The sequence below is a fragment of the Catharus ustulatus genome, chromosome 5 (genome assembly GCF_009819885.2).
Source record: "Catharus ustulatus isolate bCatUst1 chromosome 5, bCatUst1.pri.v2, whole genome shotgun sequence".
NCBI lineage: Eukaryota > Metazoa > Chordata > Aves > Passeriformes > Turdidae > Catharus > Catharus ustulatus.
This window is the reverse complement of record NC_046225.1, coordinates 17,516,228-17,539,108: the sequence shown is the minus strand read 5'-3', so window position 1 is coordinate 17,539,108 and position 22,881 is coordinate 17,516,228. Positions and strand designations below refer to the sequence as shown.

General features: G+C 41.5%; 1 protein-coding gene and 1 long non-coding RNA gene across 2 annotated transcripts in view; one reads left to right on the top strand and one right to left on the bottom strand.

Moving 5' to 3' along the window:
• The window catches only part of TECRL (trans-2,3-enoyl-CoA reductase like), a 59,055-nt gene extending 38,049 nt beyond the window's left edge, over window positions 1-21,006 (top strand). The window contains exons 5-12 of the mRNA XM_033061309.1: window positions 8,797-8,912; window positions 10,943-11,048; window positions 12,126-12,198; window positions 13,803-13,846; window positions 17,408-17,465; window positions 18,357-18,442; window positions 18,853-18,898; window positions 20,743-21,006. Of these exons, the coding sequence (XP_032917200.1) occupies window positions 8,797-8,912; window positions 10,943-11,048; window positions 12,126-12,198; window positions 13,803-13,846; window positions 17,408-17,465; window positions 18,357-18,442; window positions 18,853-18,898; window positions 20,743-20,870 (657 nt within the window). The 3' untranslated portion in view covers window positions 20,871-21,006. The remainder of the gene's footprint in view (window positions 1-8,796; window positions 8,913-10,942; window positions 11,049-12,125; window positions 12,199-13,802; window positions 13,847-17,407; window positions 17,466-18,356; window positions 18,443-18,852; window positions 18,899-20,742) is intronic.
• LOC116997074 overlaps window positions 1-22,881 on the bottom strand; it is a 322,705-nt gene that overhangs the window by 36,629 nt on the left and 263,195 nt on the right. The window contains exons 16-17 of the long non-coding RNA XR_004418068.1: window positions 10,911-11,030; window positions 8,055-8,216 (exon numbers count right to left, since the gene is read on the bottom strand). This is a non-coding gene — a long non-coding RNA (uncharacterized LOC116997074). The remainder of the gene's footprint in view (window positions 1-8,054; window positions 8,217-10,910; window positions 11,031-22,881) is intronic.

Here is a 22,881-nt window from a genome sequence, read left to right as displayed (position 1 = left end):
ATGGTGGCTTTTTGAAACATGGCTGGTGTTTTACTGCTAAGAATACACACTGCTGCTGTAGTGAAAAGAGAAAAACAACCAGAAAAAATCCATTCTTCTGGCTCAAATTCACACTGCTGCTAAAGCTTTCCTTATTTGAGCAATGATTGCAATTTCTGATTTATCAGCTTCTGTTGTCCTGTTCCTACCTGGGCCAGCTACCAAAAGAATCCAAATAGAACTGAGAAAACAGCACAGAACTGTAAAAAATTATTTTACCTCCAAGCCTGTGAATTTCAGAAGATTAACCCTGAAACACAGTACTTCAGTAAATATTTTTTGTAACCATGATTTAAAATTAGGGATTGCTTAAGTACTTTGACTCCTGAGGGCCTCAAAATAGTAAAGCTGGCAGCAGAACTGCTCCACTTCAAATTTCTTTTTCAATGGAAAAAGATTCTGCTCAATTTAGAAATGTTGAGACTAATAATTCTTTAAACCCAGGAGCATCTTTGAAGTTGAAAATCCACATTTTTCACTAATTGATCTGTTCTCTCCTGGCTGGCAAGCAAGTTTACCACCAAGTTAGACATTGTGGAAAATGAACAAGAAGCCAGGAAGAGATCTGTGTTTGAAGCTCTGTGGTTGTGCACAGCAGGAGTACACAGTGGGGAAGGGCAATGAGGTGCTCTGTTCTCTCCAGGGGAAAGCAGTGTTCTGGTCAGTGTGGTTCTCCCCTCTTGCATCAAAGTTTTTCAGTACTCTTGGTGAATGGGAGCAGCATTTTGCTTTGATTGTCTGGCACAGGTCAATCTATTGGTCCTGTAAATGTGGAACAATCCCAAGAAGTCTACGAGATTGTGATAGGAAGCATTTTGTGTATTGATTGGTTTGGGGAAAAAAAACCCCAGCCAAACTATTGCAGACTCATTTTCTCTACCTTCTCTACACTGAGGTTAGACTTGGACTCCCCATGGGGAACAACTTAGGGTATTTTCCCTAATTTGGGAACAGGGGAAGAGACTTCAGTAAAGGTTTATAACCTCTCAATGGGATGTAAAAGTACAGACAAAGAGAAGAAAAAAGAGAGGATCTGAGGAGTTTGAAGAAGTGTGAGGAATGGGAATCCCAGCAAACTAGTGAGACAGTGTAACAAGACTCATACTATCGTAGCTTAGGAAGGAATTTGAGGTCCAGGTCAGAGAAGGAGCTGAGGATCTGTTTGATGTAGCAGAGAATGTTACTGAATATGGCTCTCAGCAGACACATATCAGGGATTGCATATTTTGTGGCCAATTCAGACAGAATTAGTTGTGGGATAGGACCCTACAAATTGAATAACGCACTCAGGGAATTGTGGATACCTGGAAAACTTTGCAGAAGTGCCAAATAAACAGAAAGTTTGATTCTGTGTGAATCTGTGGATGGCTTAAGAACAGCTACAAAAAAGTGCCAAAGACAGAAAAATCACCAAATGGTTTCTCATTGCTAAGCCTCTTGGATCAATAGATAATTTGGTATAGAAGATGATCTCCAGGGAAAAAAAAGAAGTCACTATTTCCTTGACAACACCTTTTCCAACTACAATTATTAGCAATGCAAAGGACCTCTGTTGTAAGCTCAGAGTTTGTACTTGGCAGAGGTTTCTGCTTGAACACACAGTAAGTGTTGCTCTGCCTTGGTACAGTTGGCCAAGTCTTGAGCTGATCCCAGTCAAAAGCTGTGAACTCTAAAAAACATTGTGACCTTTCACAAAGGCAAACTACACACACAAGATTGCTCTTATTTTTCATTTAATTAAGTCTAATATTTTTCAGCCTCCAGGGTTATCAGGAGAGAACAGCTTGCATTTGCCTGATTTCTTGCCGTGGTTTTATATTGTTTGTGCCTTTCCTTGGGCCACATGTACTTTTGGCTCTTTGTTACTGCCCAGTGGCAGCATGAAGTTAACTGATAAGGGAAGAGGAGACCTCTGAAATTGCCCAGCTGGCTGATTTGGATTCTTCAGATGCAATACAACAGTGTTGCAATAATTTCTCTTGGTCTCAGCAACAAATGCCACTAGCTCATGATGAACCATGCCAGAGTGTCAATTTTTCAGTTGCCAAAGGGAATCAGCGAGCTACTAGAAAAATTAATTCTGAGGATTCTAGTTACTATTTCTAGGAATGCCCTTGAGTTTTTACCCCTTTGAGTGCAAAAAGAAGGTAGAGGGAATTCAGTAAATATAAATAGAACAATATGTTTCTTTCAGTTATACATAACTTTATGCTTAAACCCTCCCTGCTACTTAAGGAACAAAGCTGCTTGATGTACAGAGCTGGGAAATGTAGACATTTTCCTATTTGCATTCAGAGTAACTAAGGAGGTTTTGTCAATCTATGCAAATTTGAGCAGTTTTAGTCACTCTAGAATGCATCATCCCAGCACAATTATTTTGTATGGGGAACTTTGCCCAACCCCATACAGGGTGTGAGGAGAGCACAGAGAGTGAACCAGTGTTCAGCACAGTGAACCAGAGACTGAACCAGTGTTTGAGAGGAGCAGGTGCCTCTTCGCCCACCTTTGCCTGACAAGTCACTGAATTTCTCTGTATTTCAGCTTCCAAAACACTGGCAAGAAAGTAATAGTATTTTCCACTTTGCAAAGTGCTTTGAGGCATCTGGATGAAAAGCACAGATGAGGTTATTTACAATAACAGGTGTTTAAAAAGCACTATTTTGTTTACATATCTACATAGCAGACAATAAATACACATTTTAAAATGAGGCACATTATAAGGCAGATATCAAAATGCTGTCAAAGACCTGTAAAGATTTGGCAGCAAATCTGAACTCACACTGGTGTTTGGTTACAAACAGAACTTGAGTTCTCCACTAGATATGTATTGGTACAAACATATTCATGTATGTGTGTGCATAAGAATAACATATGTTAATTTGCAATAATTTTCCATTTTGAGTAAAAAACATGAAATGGCTTCTCAGTCCCCATTAGTCTCAGGGAAGAATGTTGACCAGAGCATGAAGTGGTCTGATGCCAAGGTTTCAGACAGGTCAGCCTTAGCAGAAGAGACAGGAGGAAGCTGGGGTTTCACCTCCCTTATTCCACAGAGCATTCATAGACCTGACTCAGGGACAAATAGCATCCATTGCTGTTCACTCCCCAGCTCCTGAAACTGGCCAGAGTCAGCTTCAATTTGCCTATAAAATCCTACACTAAATCCATCCCTGTCTCTGGTATTTGCAATAAATACCGAGCAGCAGCCTGAAATATTCATAGACACTGAGTTAGTGCAAAATATGCTCAGACAAAGGAAGTTTCAGGTGCCCCTGCATGCACAATGCAGGTTTTGTAGACTGGATTAGCCAGTTCTGTGAAAACTGGAACAAAAAGTAATTGAATATTCAAGCAGCCCTTAAGAACTGTATTACCTGATGCAAAATTGCTGCTGCTGTGCATTTTTGCAAACATGAAAATACAAAACTTTTACAATGGTGAAGATTTAAAGGAGGTGCTAAAATTATGCCATTATCATCCCCAGGTAACTGTATGGCCTTTAATGAGGTAACAAAGCGTATGAAGTAGAAATTAGACTAGAATTTAATAATGTTTCTTCATTAGCTCAAGAGTACTTAGGGCTGGGATTGTAAAAGGAGTCTAAGGCAGTTATATGCCAAGTTTAATGTGATCTGGGGACTTGGGAGGATTTAACTGCCTGTTTCTCTAGGGTTTCTGTGAAATCCCAGCTGTGCTCTGTACACTCACACAGAGCAATGGTCTGCCTGTCTGATAGCAGGAGATCCTCCTCTTTGTGCAGTATGTACTGTGCAGTCTGACCTTGGCTCAGACCTGCAACTACTGCCTTTGTCTCACAAGTATCAGAGAAACTAAGCCCTGTCCATTAGATAATTTATATACTGCAGCTGCTTTTCCATCAGAGTTACCCAGGACATGCTCAAGCTCTTTTGTATCTCTTGCTGTGCTGAGGACTACAGACAGTGACCCAGTGATTGTTCTGGCTGCAGGTATTACCTTCAGCCCATGCTCTCTGCTTCCATCCAGCCATCCCGTGGGCAGTGGAAGAGAAAACATCACAAGCAGTACCAGTGGCTGGGAAACTGGCCCTACATGGCATGGAAAGAGCTGCAGGAAGGGATCAGCATGGAAGAGGCTGTAGGGCCTTTCCTCAGCTCTGCTGCTTGTTATAAATGAGATAATGTGAGACTATGCCAAAAGGCAACAAGATAGGGTGAGTTGTGTGATATTACAGAAAGGCCAGGTCATAAACATTACAGAGAGGAGTTAGCTGATGCCCTCATGTGAAGATACTAATATGGGCTGTTCATTAATAAAGATTTGGTTGGATTTTTTTCAGACTCCCTCCACTCCACTGCCTGTGTTTATAACTCTCTTTTGTCCTGTTTTGCCTTTACCCAACCAGTACACATGGTGCTTTAACTCACATCAAAATCCTTTCCACTCTTTTTAGCAGACCTGTTGGGACAATGTCAGACCCCTATCAGCCAGAAAACCTTTCCAATAACTTTAAAGAGCTCCTTTCACATCTGCTGTATTCATACCTCCCTAAATATACCCACTGCCTCATGAGGTCTGGGATTTGAATTCCTGGCTGTTACTCTGTTCTGCAAGGTGTTTCTGGCATGAGGAGCTGAATAAGAGATAAAAGGAGGTACAATATGGCTTGTGCAAGATGAGATGCTTTGCTGATTTTCAGATTAGCTCTCCTGTACTGTTTTACTTTTTGTTCCATCATCTGTTGGATAATGAAAACTCCTATTTAGGTCTCTTTTGACTGGTTTCAGAGCTCACTTTTTATATTTAGGTAGTAGATATTTCCAGTTTAGGTGTTACTGAGTCAGGTCTCTGAGGACCTGATAACTGAGATGGATAAAGAAGCTTGGTTTTAGCACCCTGTATGGAGACCATGCTGGGGAGAGTTTTGATTCCAGAATAACTTCATTTAAGAGCACTTTCTCTATGTTACTGAGAATAAGAAGCCTACAGAGTATATATTATCAGACACTGGAGAGAAGTAAGGTAAGAGAACTGGATACTGTCCAAGATATGAAGAAATGTGTACAGATGTGGGAAAAAAAAGGGCAATCGCCTGTTTTCGCTCTTCAGGAAGTTAATGATGAGATCAACAGTTAAATCCTGTTGAGCTGTGCTCATTGTTACAGAGACATACTCCTTCTCCAAAAAAAGATATTTGTGTTTATTATGGATCACCATATTTGGTCGCACCCAATAAATCAAAATAATCTAGGCAAGACCACAAGATGGTAAAGAAAAAATATTTTTTCTTCTAAATATTAGAGTTTGGTGTTTTTGGTTTTGTTTGTTAATTTTCTTTTTTCTTTTTACATTTCTGTAAGATAAATGTGTTCTGTGCTTTAAATTATCACTTTTTCTTTTTTATAAATGATATTTCTTTTTTTCAGAAGGAGCAAGCTACAATGTTACTACTTTCAGGCCTTTGTTTAAAATGTGATTACTATTTTTGCAGAATATGTCAGTAGATATTTCTAATTTTGAGCATAAAAAAAATGATGAACTCATAAAAATGTTGAACTCATCCTTGACAAAACTAATAACTCCCCAAGCCTAGCAATTAGTCAGCTATAGGATGAGTATGAAGGTACTAGTTAGGCTTAGTTGCATATAATCATTGAGAATCAATAGTAAAAGAATGGTGCTTGCCCTTGATTGCCAGTGGGCAGAACCAGTAATTGTAATGCTGTGTTAATTTAAGACTGCTTTCCCTTTTGCCTGCTTGAACTCATGGGAATTTTTAGCAGTTTCTCTGCCTGCCTTTCTGGAACTCATTTTTCATTTAAGACAAATTTAAAATCAGTGGGCCAGAGAATGAGAGCAGTGATCACAGCATGGGAGATGCAACAGAAGGAGAGTCTGAAACTTACCTAAACTAAAGTAAACTACAACAAAAACTACTACAGCAAATTGAGCCTCATCCTCTAAAACAGAATGTTACTGATCTTAACTACGTGACTCAGTTATGACAAAGGCAAATACAGTGCCCAGTTTAATTGCAAATCTCATTGCTGACCCAGCACCACCTGCCTCCACATGAGTGATGTGACTGACACACAGACAAGGCTGAACCGTATCCCAGAACCAGAATCACAGAATGACTGGGTTGGAAGAGACCTTCAAGATCATAGAGTCCAACCCATGCCCCAACACCTCAACTAAACCATGGCACCGAGTGCCACATCCAGTCTTTTTTAAACACATCCAGGGATGGTGACTCCACCACCTCTCTGGCAAACCATTCCAGTACTTTATCACACTTTCCAAGAAAAAAAATTTTACTAATATCCAACCTATATCTCCCTTGGCACAACTTAAGACTGTGTCCTCTTGTTCTGTTGGTTGCTGCCTGGTGAAAGAGACCAACCCCACCTCACTAAAACCACCTTTCAGGGAGTTGTAGAGAGTGACAAGGTCACCCCTGAATCTCCTTTTCTCCAGGCTGAACACCCCCAGCTCCCTCCGCCGTTCCTCACAGGGTTTGTGTTCCCAACCCCTCCCCAGCCTCGTTGCCTCCTCTGGATGCACTCAAGTGCCTCCTAAACTGAGGGCCTAGAACTACACAGCACTCAAGGTGTGGCCTCACCAGTGCTGAGTACAGGGGAAGAATGATCTCCCTGCTCCTGCTGGCCACGCTGGCCACACTATTCCTGATCCACGCCAGGATGCCATTGGACTTCTTGGCCACCAGGGCACACCCTGAGCATCCTGATGCTGCTCACCTCCACAAACCGAGCTCCAGAGCTACTGTCAGTGTTGACAACTGCTTCTCTGAATTGCATTCATCCATCTCCGCTTCCTACATCAAACTCCACCACAAGGATTCAGTTATCTTGTGCCTGGAGCTTTGGCTTTTAAACAGAGACTGGATTTTTTACTAAACCTTGAAACTCTCCTTCTCCTTTCAGCATCTGCAATCAGTCAGGGTAGGGGAGGAACACTTGGTGCAGTGACAAGTAAGCACAACTTGGTGCTAGGTCCTGCCAAACTCTTCCTGGCAGCTTTGTAATGTGCTTCTGCCAAACAGATGTTGAAAGCTGGCAGTGACGGGTGCACTTTGTGGTGCAGCTCATGGCTGAGAGAAGAAGCTACACTGAAGAAAGCAGCTCATTCCAGGCTCTTCCCCTGACCTGCCCAGATCACACTACCTGTGCCTCTGCCCCCTATGCCACCATTAGATTTAGTGTGTTAGGTTTAAATAGCAGACCCCACCCCTTAGAGTGTTTGCAGAGTGCCAAACACAGTGGGCTCACATTTTGGAACAGACCCATACAACTGCTATTAGGACAAAATTCTAATAAGCCCTTGGCTGTGTGGTATTCCACAATGAGTGCTCTTGGACTCCTAGATTAAATATTTTTAAACAAACACACACACACCTGCTCTTGGGATCATGCAGAGTCTAAATGGAGCACAGGAGTCATGATGTCACTTGGAACAAAAGGGAATTTGATGTTCCCCTGGTAGAGAACACTTAAGTCTGTTATTACTTTTGGAGACCATCCTGCTATGAAAGGATAAAATTTCAAAAGGTTTCCCCCTGTAGCAGAGGAAAAGGGAACCTAATTGTCAGATATTTCTGCAGGAAAAGCTTTCTCTTTAATGTTCTTCTGAAGAGTGATTAGAAGAACAGCCTGCTGAGAGGCCAAATACTAATTTTGAGAAAGGTGGTCTAAAGTCAGTGCTTCCTTAAACCACAGGTGTTTATTCATTACAATTCTACAGCAGTGCCAACAGACACCATAAAGCCAAATAACCCATCAGTTATAAATCTTTTTCCCTGAAGCAATGATAGGCACTTGAGTGACGATTTGCCAGTCCTTGTAAACACGTAGGACTACACCTCTTCCATTTTATTCTGGGATTCAATCCAGTGGGGACAGGTGATCAAATCCAGATCTTTCATCACTCTAATGTCATTTTACTTCTTCCATCTGTATGTGGCTTAAGAATGTTCTCCAACAGAAAGCAATACAGGCTGTACCAAACCAAAGTCATACCTTAAAGCTGAGGGTGGCTCATGTTATCTGCATGACCCTGTCCCTCCTCTCAGCTCTCAGTGCGTAGCAGGGGTCACAACGGTGAGATGAAATTATTTCTTTGTTTTTGTCACAGTAGGGTAATTTATCCAATCTGTTCAACACAGGCTGTTTCTGCTGTGCCTGCACAGGGAGGAGAACCACACGGTCACTGAAAAAGAGCTCAAAGCTCCATGCACCAGGCAGACTGGTCCTGCTCTTCCATCCTCCACCAAATTTCAAGCAATGATAGCCTCCCTTCCAGATGACTCTGCTAGCAAACAGGATTCAAAGCTGTGTTTCTGTCATGCCTGGTTGGCTTTTAACTGATGTACCACTTAATTGCAAAAAACACTTGCAGAAAGCAAGCTGCCTTCAGTTTCTTGGCCTTGATTTTCAGTGTTATTTCAATTCCAAATAGGCACCCCATTGCACAGCCAAAAATATAAAGAGGAGATAACTTTGATTTTGACCACCTTCCATGAAGCATTCCTGACTGGATTAATGTTCTGCACAGAAACCTATCTCTCATTTCCTAGATGGATTTTACTTCTCTGCTAAAAAGACTGCAGAAGAATCCCCTATGTGTTATTTAAATCCCAAAAATGAAGCCAAAAGTAATTTGAAGGATGAATAGGGGTTGTGGATAGGCGTATTCTTTTTCTCACACTTTTCCTGATACAATTTTCTACTCTGCCACAGTTATTTTATTTTTCATTTCTAGTTTTTTCTAACAGAATACACCGGGCCTCTTCTCATATATTTGCTCTTTTACATTCGCCTCTCAAGTATTTATGATCAAGTGGAAAGCAGGAAGAACTTCCGCCACCCAGTGGTTCAGTAAGTGACACTTGTGTGAATTATTTTCCTGGATCATGAGAAACCAAAGGGATGGAGATTGCATTTCCAGAGCTGAGGATGTTACAGGGGGTCTAAGGCTGCGTGCCTGGTGTCAGATTCAGTTATTACCAATACCTGTTTGTCATTTTAGCAGCACTCCTAAACACTCCTGACCAAAAACGGGATCCCAGCAATGGTTATTGCACCTGGTCACTGTGGAGATGCAGTGGTTTTCCCAAATGCTTTGACATCGAGTCAGAAAGTAAATTAATAAATAGAGTGGTAGCAACCCAAAGTCATGCTTGACAGAAAAGTCAAGACTTCAGGTGCCCCACTCCCAGTTTCCTTATTGCACATTCCTGCTCTTGAGATGAGCAGCATCAGCATCCAGCACAGAACATAACTACCCCACACCACTCTCACCTAGGCACTGGAGGGAGGAAATTCTACAGGTGTGCATTTCATGAGTCAGGTCAAGAAACTCAGAGGAAGCATCTCCACAGGATGGTGGTAGAATGCACCAGGCAGACTGGGAACTTTCACACTTAATGGAACTTTTCTTCAGTGGAATTGTCCCATTCAGGGTTATTTAGTGCGTGGCAGAAGGGTGAGAAGTGATCAAGGAAAGTCTGTCACCTGCACAAGCTAGACCACATATAGGAGGGCACACAGGGACCTAGGGGGCTCAAGGACTGTACAGCTTTCCCACACACTTTCTCCACACTAGGATTGCAGAATCAGGGGAACTGGTACACAGCAGAGAGATACAGTGAGAAATAATGCCATTTACAGTTGGAGGAACAGGCACTTGGAGAGACATTAAGGGAGTTAGTGGAGCTGGGAATGAGAACACAGAATAATTGAATTCAAATCCAGAGCTGCAAGATGCTTGTATTCCTTCTCTTGTGCATATGCTTAAAAAGAGAGAGATTCCGGCAGCACAGAAGGACCTGCAATGCCTTTACCTTGTTTTACATGGGCAAGGGTTGTGCAGAATCCTGCCAGTGACCACTCCTTAACGGGTTCATCTGAGGTCTCCATCCTAAGCCAAATTAATTTTAAAATTTCCAGCAAAGCTGGAAGTTTGCTCCAGGCTTTGGATAAGTCGTTAATTGTTCAAAATTCTCTTAGCTCAACTCTCTCTGGTTTAATTACTTTGAAATTGTTTAATCTTTGACTTTAGCTACCGTACACGATGCATAATAAAATTATTTGAGAGTTCACATGCTGAAAACCACTTTTCATTTATGCCTTGTAATTGGTTTGCAGCAAGATGGGCTATGGTAGTACAGTAAATGTAACCAAGATAAAATGCCATCAGGAATCGCTGCTGACATTTGTTTCTGAAACTCAATCACTGTGAGCTGCAGCTCATTCTCGGAAGCAAATCAGCAATGCCTGTTATTGTTTCATAATCTTCCTCAAAAGAGAATCAATATTATAATTTCTACCACAATTGCCTCACTTCTTTATAACAGGCAACAAAAAAGCCATCCGAATGGATTAACTTAGCAACAGAATCTCATTTTGCGTCCACGAGGAAATGAAACACAAACTACCTCCATGCAGCTAGAAGAGCTGGCAAAGGACAAGGAAACCATTCAGAAGATATTCAGAATGTTTTTAAATGTCAGACACATCCTACAGGAGCATTAAGGTGGCCTTAAAACATGGGAGACATCTTTTGGAAGAGCGCGTCAGACGCCTGGCTGTATACACAGCTGTCCTGTCTGAATGTCTTGTCAGGACTATGCCTCACATTCAGAGCTCAACGAGCTCTTTTTATTTCAAGGCTAGTAAAAATAAGTTGCTTCTCTGCAAAATGCAAGCAACTTTGTATAACACTGAAAATTATTCCATTAATCTTTGGTTCCAGATGCTTCAATTAAGACAATATCTTAAATCCCACAATTTTAATGTGACTGCAGTTTTGGAATATCAGTTCTTATTAATTTCAAGACATTAACTGTGAAGTAGTAAAAACAATCTTTCACTTACCTTAATTTCCTTTTCTTTTTTTTCTCTTGCAGCTTGGCCTGCTTCTGTCACTGTTTACACTACATCAGACATGTTCTGGAGACATTATTTGTTCACAAGTTTTCAGAAGGGCACACTCCTCTGAAAAATATGATAAAGGTGACAATATGTTTATCATCTTCTGTAAGAGAGAATATCCTCATATCAAAGCAGTCCTTGGAAGAAGATAGGGAAATAAAAATTAATTTATTTTGTAGCTCCAGGAATTATGTTTAGTGAAAACACAGATAACAGGAAGGATTTCAGGACCATGTCCCCAAGGACATAAATTGAAATCAATGTCCATTTTAGCTCCTGCATGTAAATGTCTGCTTTGACTCATTCACCCAAGGGGCTGATTGTCATGTCCAGGATATTTTTCAGACTGAACGTTATTTTATGGTGATAGCTGCTGCTGCAACATCTAGCAGTGTTGACAGAAATCATACACTGCTTCCTTGGTGCAATATAAATACAGAGCAAGAGACAGGCCTTGTGCTAGGAAGTGAAAATCAAATTACAAGTAGGAAAAAAAAATTCTCCTTCTATAGATGGAGGCCTCGGGCAGGAAGATACTGAGGTGGCCAGGTCTTCACTATTCCAAAGCCTCCTGCTGTGTGCATTACTCACAGGCCTTCTTTTATTTTATTTCACATACTCTGTCTTGGGCACTTTGTATCACCTCTCCATCCCATTCAATGTGATGTAAAGACCCTGCCTTTAAACTTTTAGGATTTTGGTGAAGGAGATTAACACATGGCTACAATACAGGGCCTCACTCATTCTTGTTTTGTCTGGTTTAGCCTTCTGTTTGTCTTGCTCTATCTTGCTTGGAAATGCTGAATTTCAGGTACAGTAACAGTTCAGCTTTGTTAACAAGCCCTAGACTTTTAATAGTACAGCTCAGAGAAATGTGATCTTCAGCAGTAAAGGCAAAATAGGAGAAAATAAGTGCCAATTCCTACAGCAGGAGTAAAACAAATTTAACACAATAAAAAAAAAAATCTACAGTGTCCTCAATTTTATTTTTTACTGACTTCATAGCATCTTAGAAAGATCTATATTCTAAGGCTCACAAGTAACTGCAAAGCCTTTCAGTGGTCACCCGAGTTTTGCACTTGGCAGAATTTATTCTTATAAAGTTACAGTTTGAACTTCCTTATTGTCCTTTCAAAAAAAATTATCTGTGTGTTCCAGGGCTGTGCCTTTTACTGGGGATTCACATCCTGGATCGCATACTACATCAACCACCCACGGTACACGCCTCCATGTAGGTATGGGTAGGGGAAAAAAAAGAAAAAAAAAAAAAGAAAGAAAGAAAAAAAAGTCTTTGAAAAAGTTTTTGCCATGTAACCTGAAGTCCTCCAAAAGCAAGAAATTGGTCCCACATTAAATCATGTGACTGATCTACCTAGAAATTAGTCTTTGCTCCCTGTCAGGAGGAAGACTGTTGTGTTGGAAGCACCTCTGCTTTGTGCCACTGAATGTTTGTGCCTGTTCAGCAATGGTCAATTGTTGCCCAGTTTATGAAGTGGAAATTTTGGACAAGTAGAGTGTTTTACAAAGATCAATATATTTTGCTCATCTTCACAACATTCATATTAAAGAATGCAGGAGAGAACTAGAGCTGGTTGCATTTTCTTGGAGGAGATATTTATTTGCTAAAGATACATACTTTTAATGAAAATTAAGGTTTTTTTTTTTTTTCTCCCTCCCTGAGAAACCAGTAAAAATCCACCACACACTGCAGATAACAAAGTTATTTTAAAATTTTTGGATTTCATTCATCGTTTTGCTCTCCTTCATAACATTTTATTGTTGCACTGCTGTTTCTTCATGATTTTTTTTCTGTTTGCTCTCTGGACTTTTGCTTCTTTTGAGAATAATTGGCAAAGGTTTTTTCTGCTGCTTTACTTTCCTTGTTATACCTTAGTCTTTATTTTCCTCTGTATCTCAGATTTATATGAGAACTTTGGAGAAAAAGTGTTTATTTTGCCATTTTTATTTACACTCAGTTAAATTGCTAAGTTTTCTCAATCAAAAATTTCTCCTACATGGCACTTGTTTTTCTTTCAAGTAGCACAAAAGTTCTATTTTAAAATTATGGATTCACTGAATGACAGTTGGATATGGTGTGGCTTTGACAACAATGCTGCAAAAAATGCAGAAACCTCCCTAGACACAGTTTTTAGCAGTCTGGGCTATCAAATCAATAAGTGCACCTTCTTTATAGAGGAAACTCTTTGTTCAAGACACAAAGATCCCTCAGCTATGACCAAGTTTATCTTGAGAGCTGTAAACTTTTGGACATGAACTTGGTAGAATCCCACACTGGTCTGGGACAACCACAAAAAGGAGAGGGCAGTCTGATGGCAGGTAAAATTTACAAGTGTTAAATGTATTTCTTGCATGACTGTGAAGCAGGCAGTGTCTGCCTAGTAAAGCTTCACTGTTGTCTCACTACTAAAGTTAAAAAAAGGTAAGAGGTAGGTTATGTATTTAGTTTTCTGCTCATGGAAGTAGAAAGGTTTTTAGGTAAGGCTGTGAGTCTCAGCCTGATTTTGACACTGACCTTCACTCCACTCCTCTCCTTGCCTTTTCAAGGGATTCACCACCACCAACACTTGGACATATGAAGCTGGCAAATACTAAAAACAGTTGGGAACTGTCTTGAGATCAGTGGTGTAAAACTGGCATTTCTAGAGTGCTGTTACTGTTTGTATTGTCTTCATATTATGTGTGATAATATCCAATCTTTCTGCAGACCCTGTCAGGAAAGAAGCATTTCTGCTCCTCAGCACTAGATTAATTTCACCCATAGCAAACCGTGTGCATACCGTAAAATGCAATTCATAATTTCATTCTGTTTTCTAGCATTTGGTCACAAACAAGTTTCTTATGCTGCTCTTGCTTTTCTGGTACGTACAAAAATGAAATTTTATTTATGATTATGGAATAGGATTAACTCACAATTTAGCAAAATGCAGTAATGCTTCTGTGCATTTGTGTGTATGCATATATATAAGTCCATGTCCACAGCTCTGTGTACTTTGACTGGATTTAGTACTAATCTATTAAGGTTTCTTAGTCAGGAAGTGTAAACTAATATTTACATGCATAGAGTTTAAACTGAAGTACTGTATTTGAGAGCTGTGAGAACATCATCAGCATTATTACTATTGGTAATTGTGTTAGAACTACTTTTAGACAGACCGAATCTTGTCATTTTTAAAACACTGAAGAATTACATGCTAAACAGACTTCACAATAGTTCAGTATACCCCGAATAACTTATATCAACAGCTAAAAAAAACCAATATAAATAAACCCTGCCAAAATGGGATAAGCCAAGGGAAAGTGCAGCTGATGAAGGATAGCTGAGACTACCCAACCTGCTGTTTGAACATAATTGTATAGTGAGACAGAGGCTTGGTAAGAAGTTCTGACATAGAAATGCATATCCTCTCTGTCCTCTGGAACTGCTGGGCCAGTAGCCAAAACATCCTCTTTGAAAACCAGATACAGATCAGTTTCCAGAAATTTGTCAGGGTGATGGGACAGTAATATGTCTAGGCTCCTCCAGGCAAACACCATTCAGAAAAACATTCAAAAACTAGGTAGAAATACTTAAATGCCTTTGTAAATCAGGACCCTTAAAGGTCACAATTTTGGCAGTGTTTGCCTCTGAGTCTGTCCATACAGTTCTCAGCTCTTCTTGCTCTAATAAGGTATAGCAAAGACATGAAAAATACTTCTATGAAGTTCACTCACTCCATGAGGCTCTAGAGCCAAAAGCAATAACCCAGTACTGCAGAGACAGGAGGCTGTGACACTGCTAGTCAGCAGTTTGCTCAGAACCTTGCTGTGTGCACCCTTCCCAGGCTCAGGGGGTGTTTCAAGCAAGCTACTTGTCTGAATATTCAGTGCTACCTGCAAAATTATTTCTCATAAAAGTCTCCGCTTAGAGGAAGCCTCCTTTTTCTTTTAACATCCTTCCCTGCATCAGTGGAATGTGCCCTGTAAGGAAAATGCTGCCATTGAGCAAAGGGATGAGTCCTGTTGGGGTATTTGCTATAAAATATGTCAATCCCCTTAAGATCTGCATCAGCACCTGGTCTGCACTCTGAATTCTTACAGCTCTTTTGAGAACTCCCTACCCATGGAAACTCAAGACCTTGTCCCTTTCAGATCTTTTGTTGGCAGATTCCCAGATAATGCATTTAAAACATCAACATACGAAATAAAATAATTTGAATCTGCTTTCACATTTTTCTAAAACATATAAATAAAATATTTGGAAGATTTTTTTTTAAAACTCTTTTTTAAGCTTTGTCTTTATTACACATCCTGATTTAAGTGTATACATCTGCAGCTGCTGTAAACAACAGCACTAATACGAAGAGTTTCTGCAGGCCCTCCTGAAAGATTTTCATGTTTAGAGAAATTAAGCTTTGTAGGAATGTTTTTCTCATAGGGCACACTTGGAACATAAAGAGGGGAAACAGTGTGCAGGCTTCAATATTTTATAATTGTAAATAGTGTCAGCTTTTCCTCTGCTGTTCCCCGCTGCCCCACATTTTATATGTGATAAACTGAGGACTAGCTTAAATTTAGCAGTGGTTCCTAATGTAGAACATTAACAGTCACATGCCTAAAGAGTTAATCACAGCAGAATGCAGCTGCAGAGTCAAAGGTAAGCCAACAAATATCCCTGCAGAAATGCCCTTAGCTTGTTTTACTTAGCATTGGTAGGGGTTAATTATAGTGTGTGAATATCTCTTGCTCCACAATAGTATGGGCATCTCATTAGCTATGGTGTTTTACAAAACCACTTTTACCCACAAAATCTATTTCTTTAAAATAATAACAATCAGGAAAACAAATCACATTCCCAGCTCATAATTGGAAGTATGTAAATTAAAATTATGTCCATAGCTATGGTTAGAGTTATAGCTTCTGATATGGTTTTTTATAATGGAATTTAATTTTCTGGCTATTTAGTGTTTTACATCTGGTATTTATAATAGAGGATTGCCAGTTAGTTGGAATTAAAAGAATTTAAAAGGACAGCAGGAATTGAACTGTAACTACCTACCCATGCAGAATAACAACTAATAACAGGTCTATTTACTAATAGACCTGATTTAAACCTTCCAAACAAATCCCACAAAAATCTCTGCCAAAAAAGGGGAACATTCTTCAGCAATTCTATCTACAATGTTCTTTCAGATAATAGCACATTTCAATACAAAGTGAAGTTACATAGTTCATTCAATTAGCTTTAACAAAAATTTGTTATGGATGACTTTAAGAATTGATTTAAAAATCACAATTGAAGTTCTTTTTTTATATTAATTTTGTGACTTCACACTTTCAACATCTCCTGGTTTAAACATTTCCCTTTTTATTTTAATTTCTTAAACTTTTTTGATCTTTGCAAAATATAGAATGGAAAATTATATAAGAAAATGCAACATTTTTAACACTGCATTTTTTTTATTTGGGAGGACAAATCAGTCTTCCAACCCAGAAATTAATAAAAAAGTTCAATTCAGCCTGAGCTTGAACTGTATATACCATTTGTGTTTTCTTCACAGAGTAGAGGATAAATGAAAACCATAAAATTATATAGTTGTGATGACAGGTCATCTTCTTCAGAAATTTAAACTGATTTTCCTACCAGTTCCTATTTTAAATATGGGTAAATATTGATTTTCATTCCTCGGTAGTTGTAGCTGATGAAGTACTGAAAGCCTGAAGCAAATCTGAAGTCAGCCTGTACTACAGGCTGCATAAGCAAATGGGGAGAAATGGCACCTCTTCAAAGGTTTGCAATACCTAAATGTTAGAAACCAACTTTGAGAAGCTGTTTATGGCTGGAAACAGCTTAACCAGAGAGTTCCAGAACCAGCAATAGTACTGGCTCCCTTCCTTTATCAATCCCTAATTACTATCCATTCCACCAGTCTGCCTTTTAGAGACGACTGCTTTTTAAATAATCCTTTTTTCCTTCCTGTTTTGCTGAACACCTTTGAAACCATGTTTAGGAAGAGGGGTAGGGACATTAACTCGTGACATCTTTACAAAACCAGAGGTCAGCTTTTCCCCTGCTTCTTTGCAGCTTGGATTAAATGCAGGAAAAATCAAGAAGAGCACCTTGATGAATTCCTTACAGCCAGGGAATCTCCCTGATCTCCTCAGGGCCAAACATGTTGCATATGCTGGGAATGGGAACCCCACTGAAGGCCTGGCTGCACAGAGCTCTATGGAGATGTTCCAGGGGCTTTCACCCCAGGCTGCACCCACAGTGCTCAGTGGACACTTGGGTGTGTGGCAGAGATCACAGGCTGCGTTTTGGAATGCATATTTCCTGGATACAGAGGCTGGGTTGTGATGGGGAGGGCTCTGGTCATGCACTGCACTCAATTGCCACAGCCTTTTAGGCGTACAACTGAAAATATGTTTTTAATGTCTTGCAGATGTGTGAAGCTGGAAATCACTTTATCAACGTAGCTTTAGCTCACCAAACCAATTCAGGTCTGTCTTTGTTTCCTGTTCCTTAACCTATCCATCTTCCGCTGCTGTACAGTAATTTATGTACCTACATCTCTTGAATAAAGAAAGATGAAGTAGTAACCATGCCATTGGTCTAGCACCTTCAAAAAATTGTGACAAGGAAACATTAGCAACACTGTTGTTGTTTCAAAACTTATAGCAAATTTATCTTAATTAGACATAACGGCAAGTTAAATATGGATTTAAGCACTGTAGTTCTTTAAAGCATGCTGGTGACTGACATAAAAGTATTTCATTTTAAATAAGTGTCAAAAACTTCAAAACGATATTGCAGAGTTTTTAGGCACATTCATCTCAGGCAAAGATGTACATGCATGTATTAAAATACACAGAGAAAGACTTGTGAATGCTTACACAGGCACCAGTGTATGTGTATGCTCTTAACAGGTTGGGGTTTCAGCATTTTTGTGTCATGAGAATAAAGGTTATACAGTATACACCAGAAAGTAAAATATGTTTTCAGACACTAATAGTGTAATTTCCCCACTAGAACACCCTATTCAAGAAAATATCACAGTATGGTCAACTTCCCACACAGAAGTCAGTTTCTATTCCAGAATGTTTTCATCCTCTGTGGTTAGGAAACTGCTTATGTTATTTCTTGCAAGGGGCCTAATTCAGTTTAAAAGCAGCAAGAGCCAAAAATTGATTTAAGCTTTTTCTCACTGGGATAAATCAGCTTTTGCTACCTCAAAAGACTTCACTGAAACTTTTCTAACAGGTTGTACCCTGAGAGCACTGGCCCAGAGGATTGCTCTTACACAGGCAGGCTGTGATAAGGCTCAGTTCTCCTCTCCCTGTACTGAAACTGGTTCTGATTTCCCCCACCTTTTCTTTTCCCCCTTTCACAAGGAAATAGAACCTGTTTTCCAAGTCCAACCTACAACCCCTTCACGTGGCTCTTCCTGCTGGTATCCTGTCCCAACTATACATATGAGGTACATGACTTTCTTCTGCTTATATGCAAAGGGTAGGTGATTACTGTTTCAGCCTTTGCAGAAAATCTGCAACACCTCCACAGTTTCCTATGTACATCAATCCCTATGCTCTGTATATCAGAGTTTCCTTGCTCCCACAAAGGTTTCTCCACCAGACCCTCATCTTCCCTCACATCACTATCACATGGATTTTTGTCAATATTTCTGTCCACTAGAGTCTCCCCAGTGATCTAAAGATTTGCCACCCATCTCTTCACCCTATCCAGCACACTGGGGGGTTCATTTCTTACTATTTTTCCTCTCCCATTTCCAGTACAAGTATTACAATTTTTCCATGGAGAGCTTGTGAAAACTTGCCATTTTGCTTTACATTAAACATACAACTAACTGTGCCTTTTTCTTCGCAACAGGCTGGGTCTTGGATTAGTTTCACAGTGATGACACAAACTCTGCCAGGTAAGTTTGAAACAGAATCTAAAATTTGCCAAAAAAGTTTATAGTAGATGAAATACTGCCATCAAATTTGCCATATGAGATAAACCTCCAAGATGCTCATAAGAGCAGCCTGCTTACTAGCTTTTGTGACTCTTGTTTGGTACTTTGCTGCATCCTTAGAGACCTAAACACTCACAAAAATATGGTCCCTGGGATTGAGCTCTCCAATTACAGTAATTTCACGAATACAAGCCGCACTGTTTTGACTAAAATTTTGTTCCCACACCGGAAATGCGGCTAACACTCAGGAGCGGCTAATATGTGAATAATTTTCTGACATTTCCAACCCCAGAAGTGGAAACCGAGGTGCTGAGTCGAGCAACCTGCCAGTAAAAGCCGGGATTTCGAGATTGTTACAAATTGTTACTGTGTTGCACCATGGGTGGAGCCTGCCTCCCTGCAGGCAGCACGGGGGGCGGGGAGAGCCAGGAGAGCTCTCTCCTTCCCTCCTCTGCCGCAGCCTGGGGGAGAGACGGGGGGACCCTGTGCTGCCATCCCCGCGGCCCGTGAGGTAAGCAGGCGGCTCCTGCCCCCGCCTGCCGCGGCAGGAGCAGGCAGGCTCCGTCCCCGCCCGCCACCGCCACCGTGGGTGCTGGAGGGCTCCGTCCCTGCCTGCCACCACGGGGCAGCGCCAGGCCGGGGCGAGCGAGTCCAGTGGCAGCGGTGGCCAGCCCCGAGCGGCCCCGCTGAGCGGCCCCACTGAGCTGGGTCCCTGGCCCTGTCGGCAGCCCCAAGCGGGCCAAGCCTGCACAGCCCGAGCCGAGCCAGTAAACCCCCCGCCATCCCGCGATTCTGTTACATTTGGCAAATTTGTTGCATGCGGGTCCTCGCTGTGAACGACAGAGCAGCTTATACTCAGGTGTGGCTTATTTATGGACAAAGAATGAAATGTTTGCCAACATCCAGAGATGCAGCTTATAGTCTGTGCGGCTTGTATTCGTGAAATTACTGTAATTATTTTTCCATTTCAAAATAGAAACCTATAAAACCTACTTGGAAGAAGTAGCCCCCCGTGGCTTATGAATAAAAAAGAAACAAAAGTGGCCTTAAACTGCATCATGCAAAACTTAAATTGAAATTTTGGTTAAAAAGATGAAACATTCTTGTGTTTTAGGCTTTGATATGGAAAATATCTGAAAGTTTGGGGACAATGTAGGGCTCTCCCTACAATGGCAGGAGCAGCAACTCAATAATGCAATATGCAGCACACTCATTCTTGCTGTAATTGTCCCAGATTTAACTTGACCGGACACCAAATTGATGTTTCTGATTAACCACCTCCACATTCAACCAAAGGATAATGAATTTTCAAAATGCAAATCCAGTAAAATTATCCCCTATTTTGTGCCTATTTGCTGGATCAGGCAGCTACTGCATACTTGCTTTAGGGCTGAGCTCTCCCTCCACACACCAGGGAGTGAGAGCACAGCTCTCTGTTATGGATGGCAGCCAGAGGTAGAAACAAAGAAATGTTAGAGTTCAGAAGTAAAGAAATATGATTGAGAGAGGCCATGGGTTGAGACAACACCATGGCCAAGGAAGCCTTGTGATACATGGATTTATGGTGAAGTCAGAGATGGTACAGGGTGTGTCTAACAAATGTGAACATCATCTGTGGGAATTCTGATGTGGAGACTGAGCCTTGGGCTATGGTATATCAGCAACTGGCAGGCTGAGAGGAACTTCAGAGCTGTCTCTGCCCACAGAAGAGACTGCAAGCCTCTCCATAAACCCTACGGTATTTGCAGAAACAGGCACTGAAAAAACGCACATGATCCTTTTCTTTAAATCTTTTTCCCTGCTAGTTGGCATCTTTGCTTTCCTGATGGTCATCCAGATGTCTCTGTGGGCCCAGAAGAAACACAAGCTGTATCTGAAGAGATTTTATCCAGAAGTGCGGAGAAAAGCAGCTATGATTCCCATCATCTTCTGAGATTGTCACCAGAGCTGGAGCCTAAGTGTACACTTCAAGAGCCAGCTCAGAGTCAATGAGCCATTTAATTCAGGAACTAAGTGGATCAGAGGGAAAACTACTGGATATATTTTTTCAGGAAATTAACAGTTCAAGATGAAGAGGTTTTAATTAAATGCAAAAAGTTAACTCTTGAATTCTTGGTTCCTGCTAAAAGATATGATTTAATTAGATTTTCTGTAATGGAGCTAATTGAAAAGAGACTAGAAAATTGCTTGTATTGAATGCTAGATATTTAGCTGATGTAAATGGGCACAGATGCTGCTAAAATTAAAGAACACAATTTGTCTGCACACATTCAGGTATGGTAATTTTAAAGTTCAGTGTTAGATATTGAGGAAAGTCTTGGATTTTTGCATCAGAAGATGTTTCACAGCCTTATTTTTATTAAACTGCACAGAAAAAGCACATTCTGCCTCAGCTCCTCTAAAGTGTCACATCAAAGGGTGACCACTATGCTGTGAACACTGCCTAGTCTAGTTTCACAAAGTCTTTCTTTTTTGTCTTTTTTAAAAAATCAAATCTCATAGCAAATTTTCTAATACAAGTTAATTTTTTAAAATCAAATCTCATTGTTTTAATTGGCTTAAATTGCTCACTGCAAATAGGACGGGCTTTCTTTTATTTTCAGGTAGACAGATCAGCCCCACTGTCCCAGAAGGGGATTCTTTGCAACTGCTTCCCATCTTGTAACTACAGTAATTTCATGACTAAAATTTTTTGACTAAAATTTCCCCCCGAACCTGGAAGTGCGCCTTATAGTCTGGTGCACCTTATCTGATGTACAAAGTTGCGAAATTTTCCAACAGTCTGCAAGCCGAGTCCGCAACAGTCCCAAGCTGAGCAGAGCCCGCCCGGTGGCAGCATTGAGGCAGCACTGGGCCGGGGCGAGCCTGGTGGCATCAGGGCAGCACCGGTGCAGGGGGAAAGCCAGCGGCAGCGGAGCAACCCGGGTGTGGGGGGGAAAGCCTGGCGGCACAGCCCGGGCAGGGGGGAAAGCCAGTGGCATTGGGGCAGTGGTGGCGCGGGGTGGGGCAGTGGCGGCGCGGGGCGAGCCCGCTGGCATCGGGGCACCCAGAGCGCAGGGGCATCGTGGGGCTTCTGGAGCACCAGGGGGGCGCGGGACTACCGGAGCGCCAGGGGGGCGTGGGGAGGGAGGGAGCGGGCTGCCGCAGAAGCCGTGAGCGGCGGCCCCGAAAGCAGTGCCACCGACCCTGAAAGCGCCACTCCTGCGGCCCCGAAAGCGCCACAGGCCCCGAAAGCGCTGCCAGCCACCACCACAGCCCTGAAAGCACTGCTGGCCCCCGCCGTGGCTGCGGCCCTGAGCCGCCCCGAACCGCCACCGTCCCAAGCCCCACCTCGCCAGCCGGCGCTGGAGGTGGGCGGGACTGCCGGGCCCTGCGCACGGGGAGGACGCTTGGGGCTGTGTTTAAAGGTTACACTAATCTGTGAAAAATGTTTGCAAATTGAGTACCTGCCAGTAAACTCCACAATCGTGGGATTCTGTTTACTAATTCGTTACTTTGTTGCACGCGGCACGGATCTTTGCAGCAAAAAAAAAAGTGTGCCTTATAGTCCGGTGTGCCTTATATGATCTACAAAGTTGTGAAATTTGCCGGCTCCTGGGGGGTGCGCCTTATAGTCCGGTGCGCCTTATGGTCGTGAAATTACTGTAATTTGAGGCATAACCTCGGGTACCTCATTGAACACACTTCCCTTTCTCACACTGAACAGTCTGGAAATAGCAGAAAACCTTCTGCACAAGTGTGTTAACCTTCTTAACGAGTGTGTTACGATCCCCTTGTTCATTGCCTGACTGCATCCAGACACCATTCACCTTACTTGTATGAAGCGCTGTGAAACCCTTGGGCAAAGGTGAGGCAGAGTACAAACAGGAGAGAGATGCCAAATACATTTCAGTATCTGACCTGCCTCAGATGGACACCGCTGACAGGCTCCAGCTCTCCTTCTA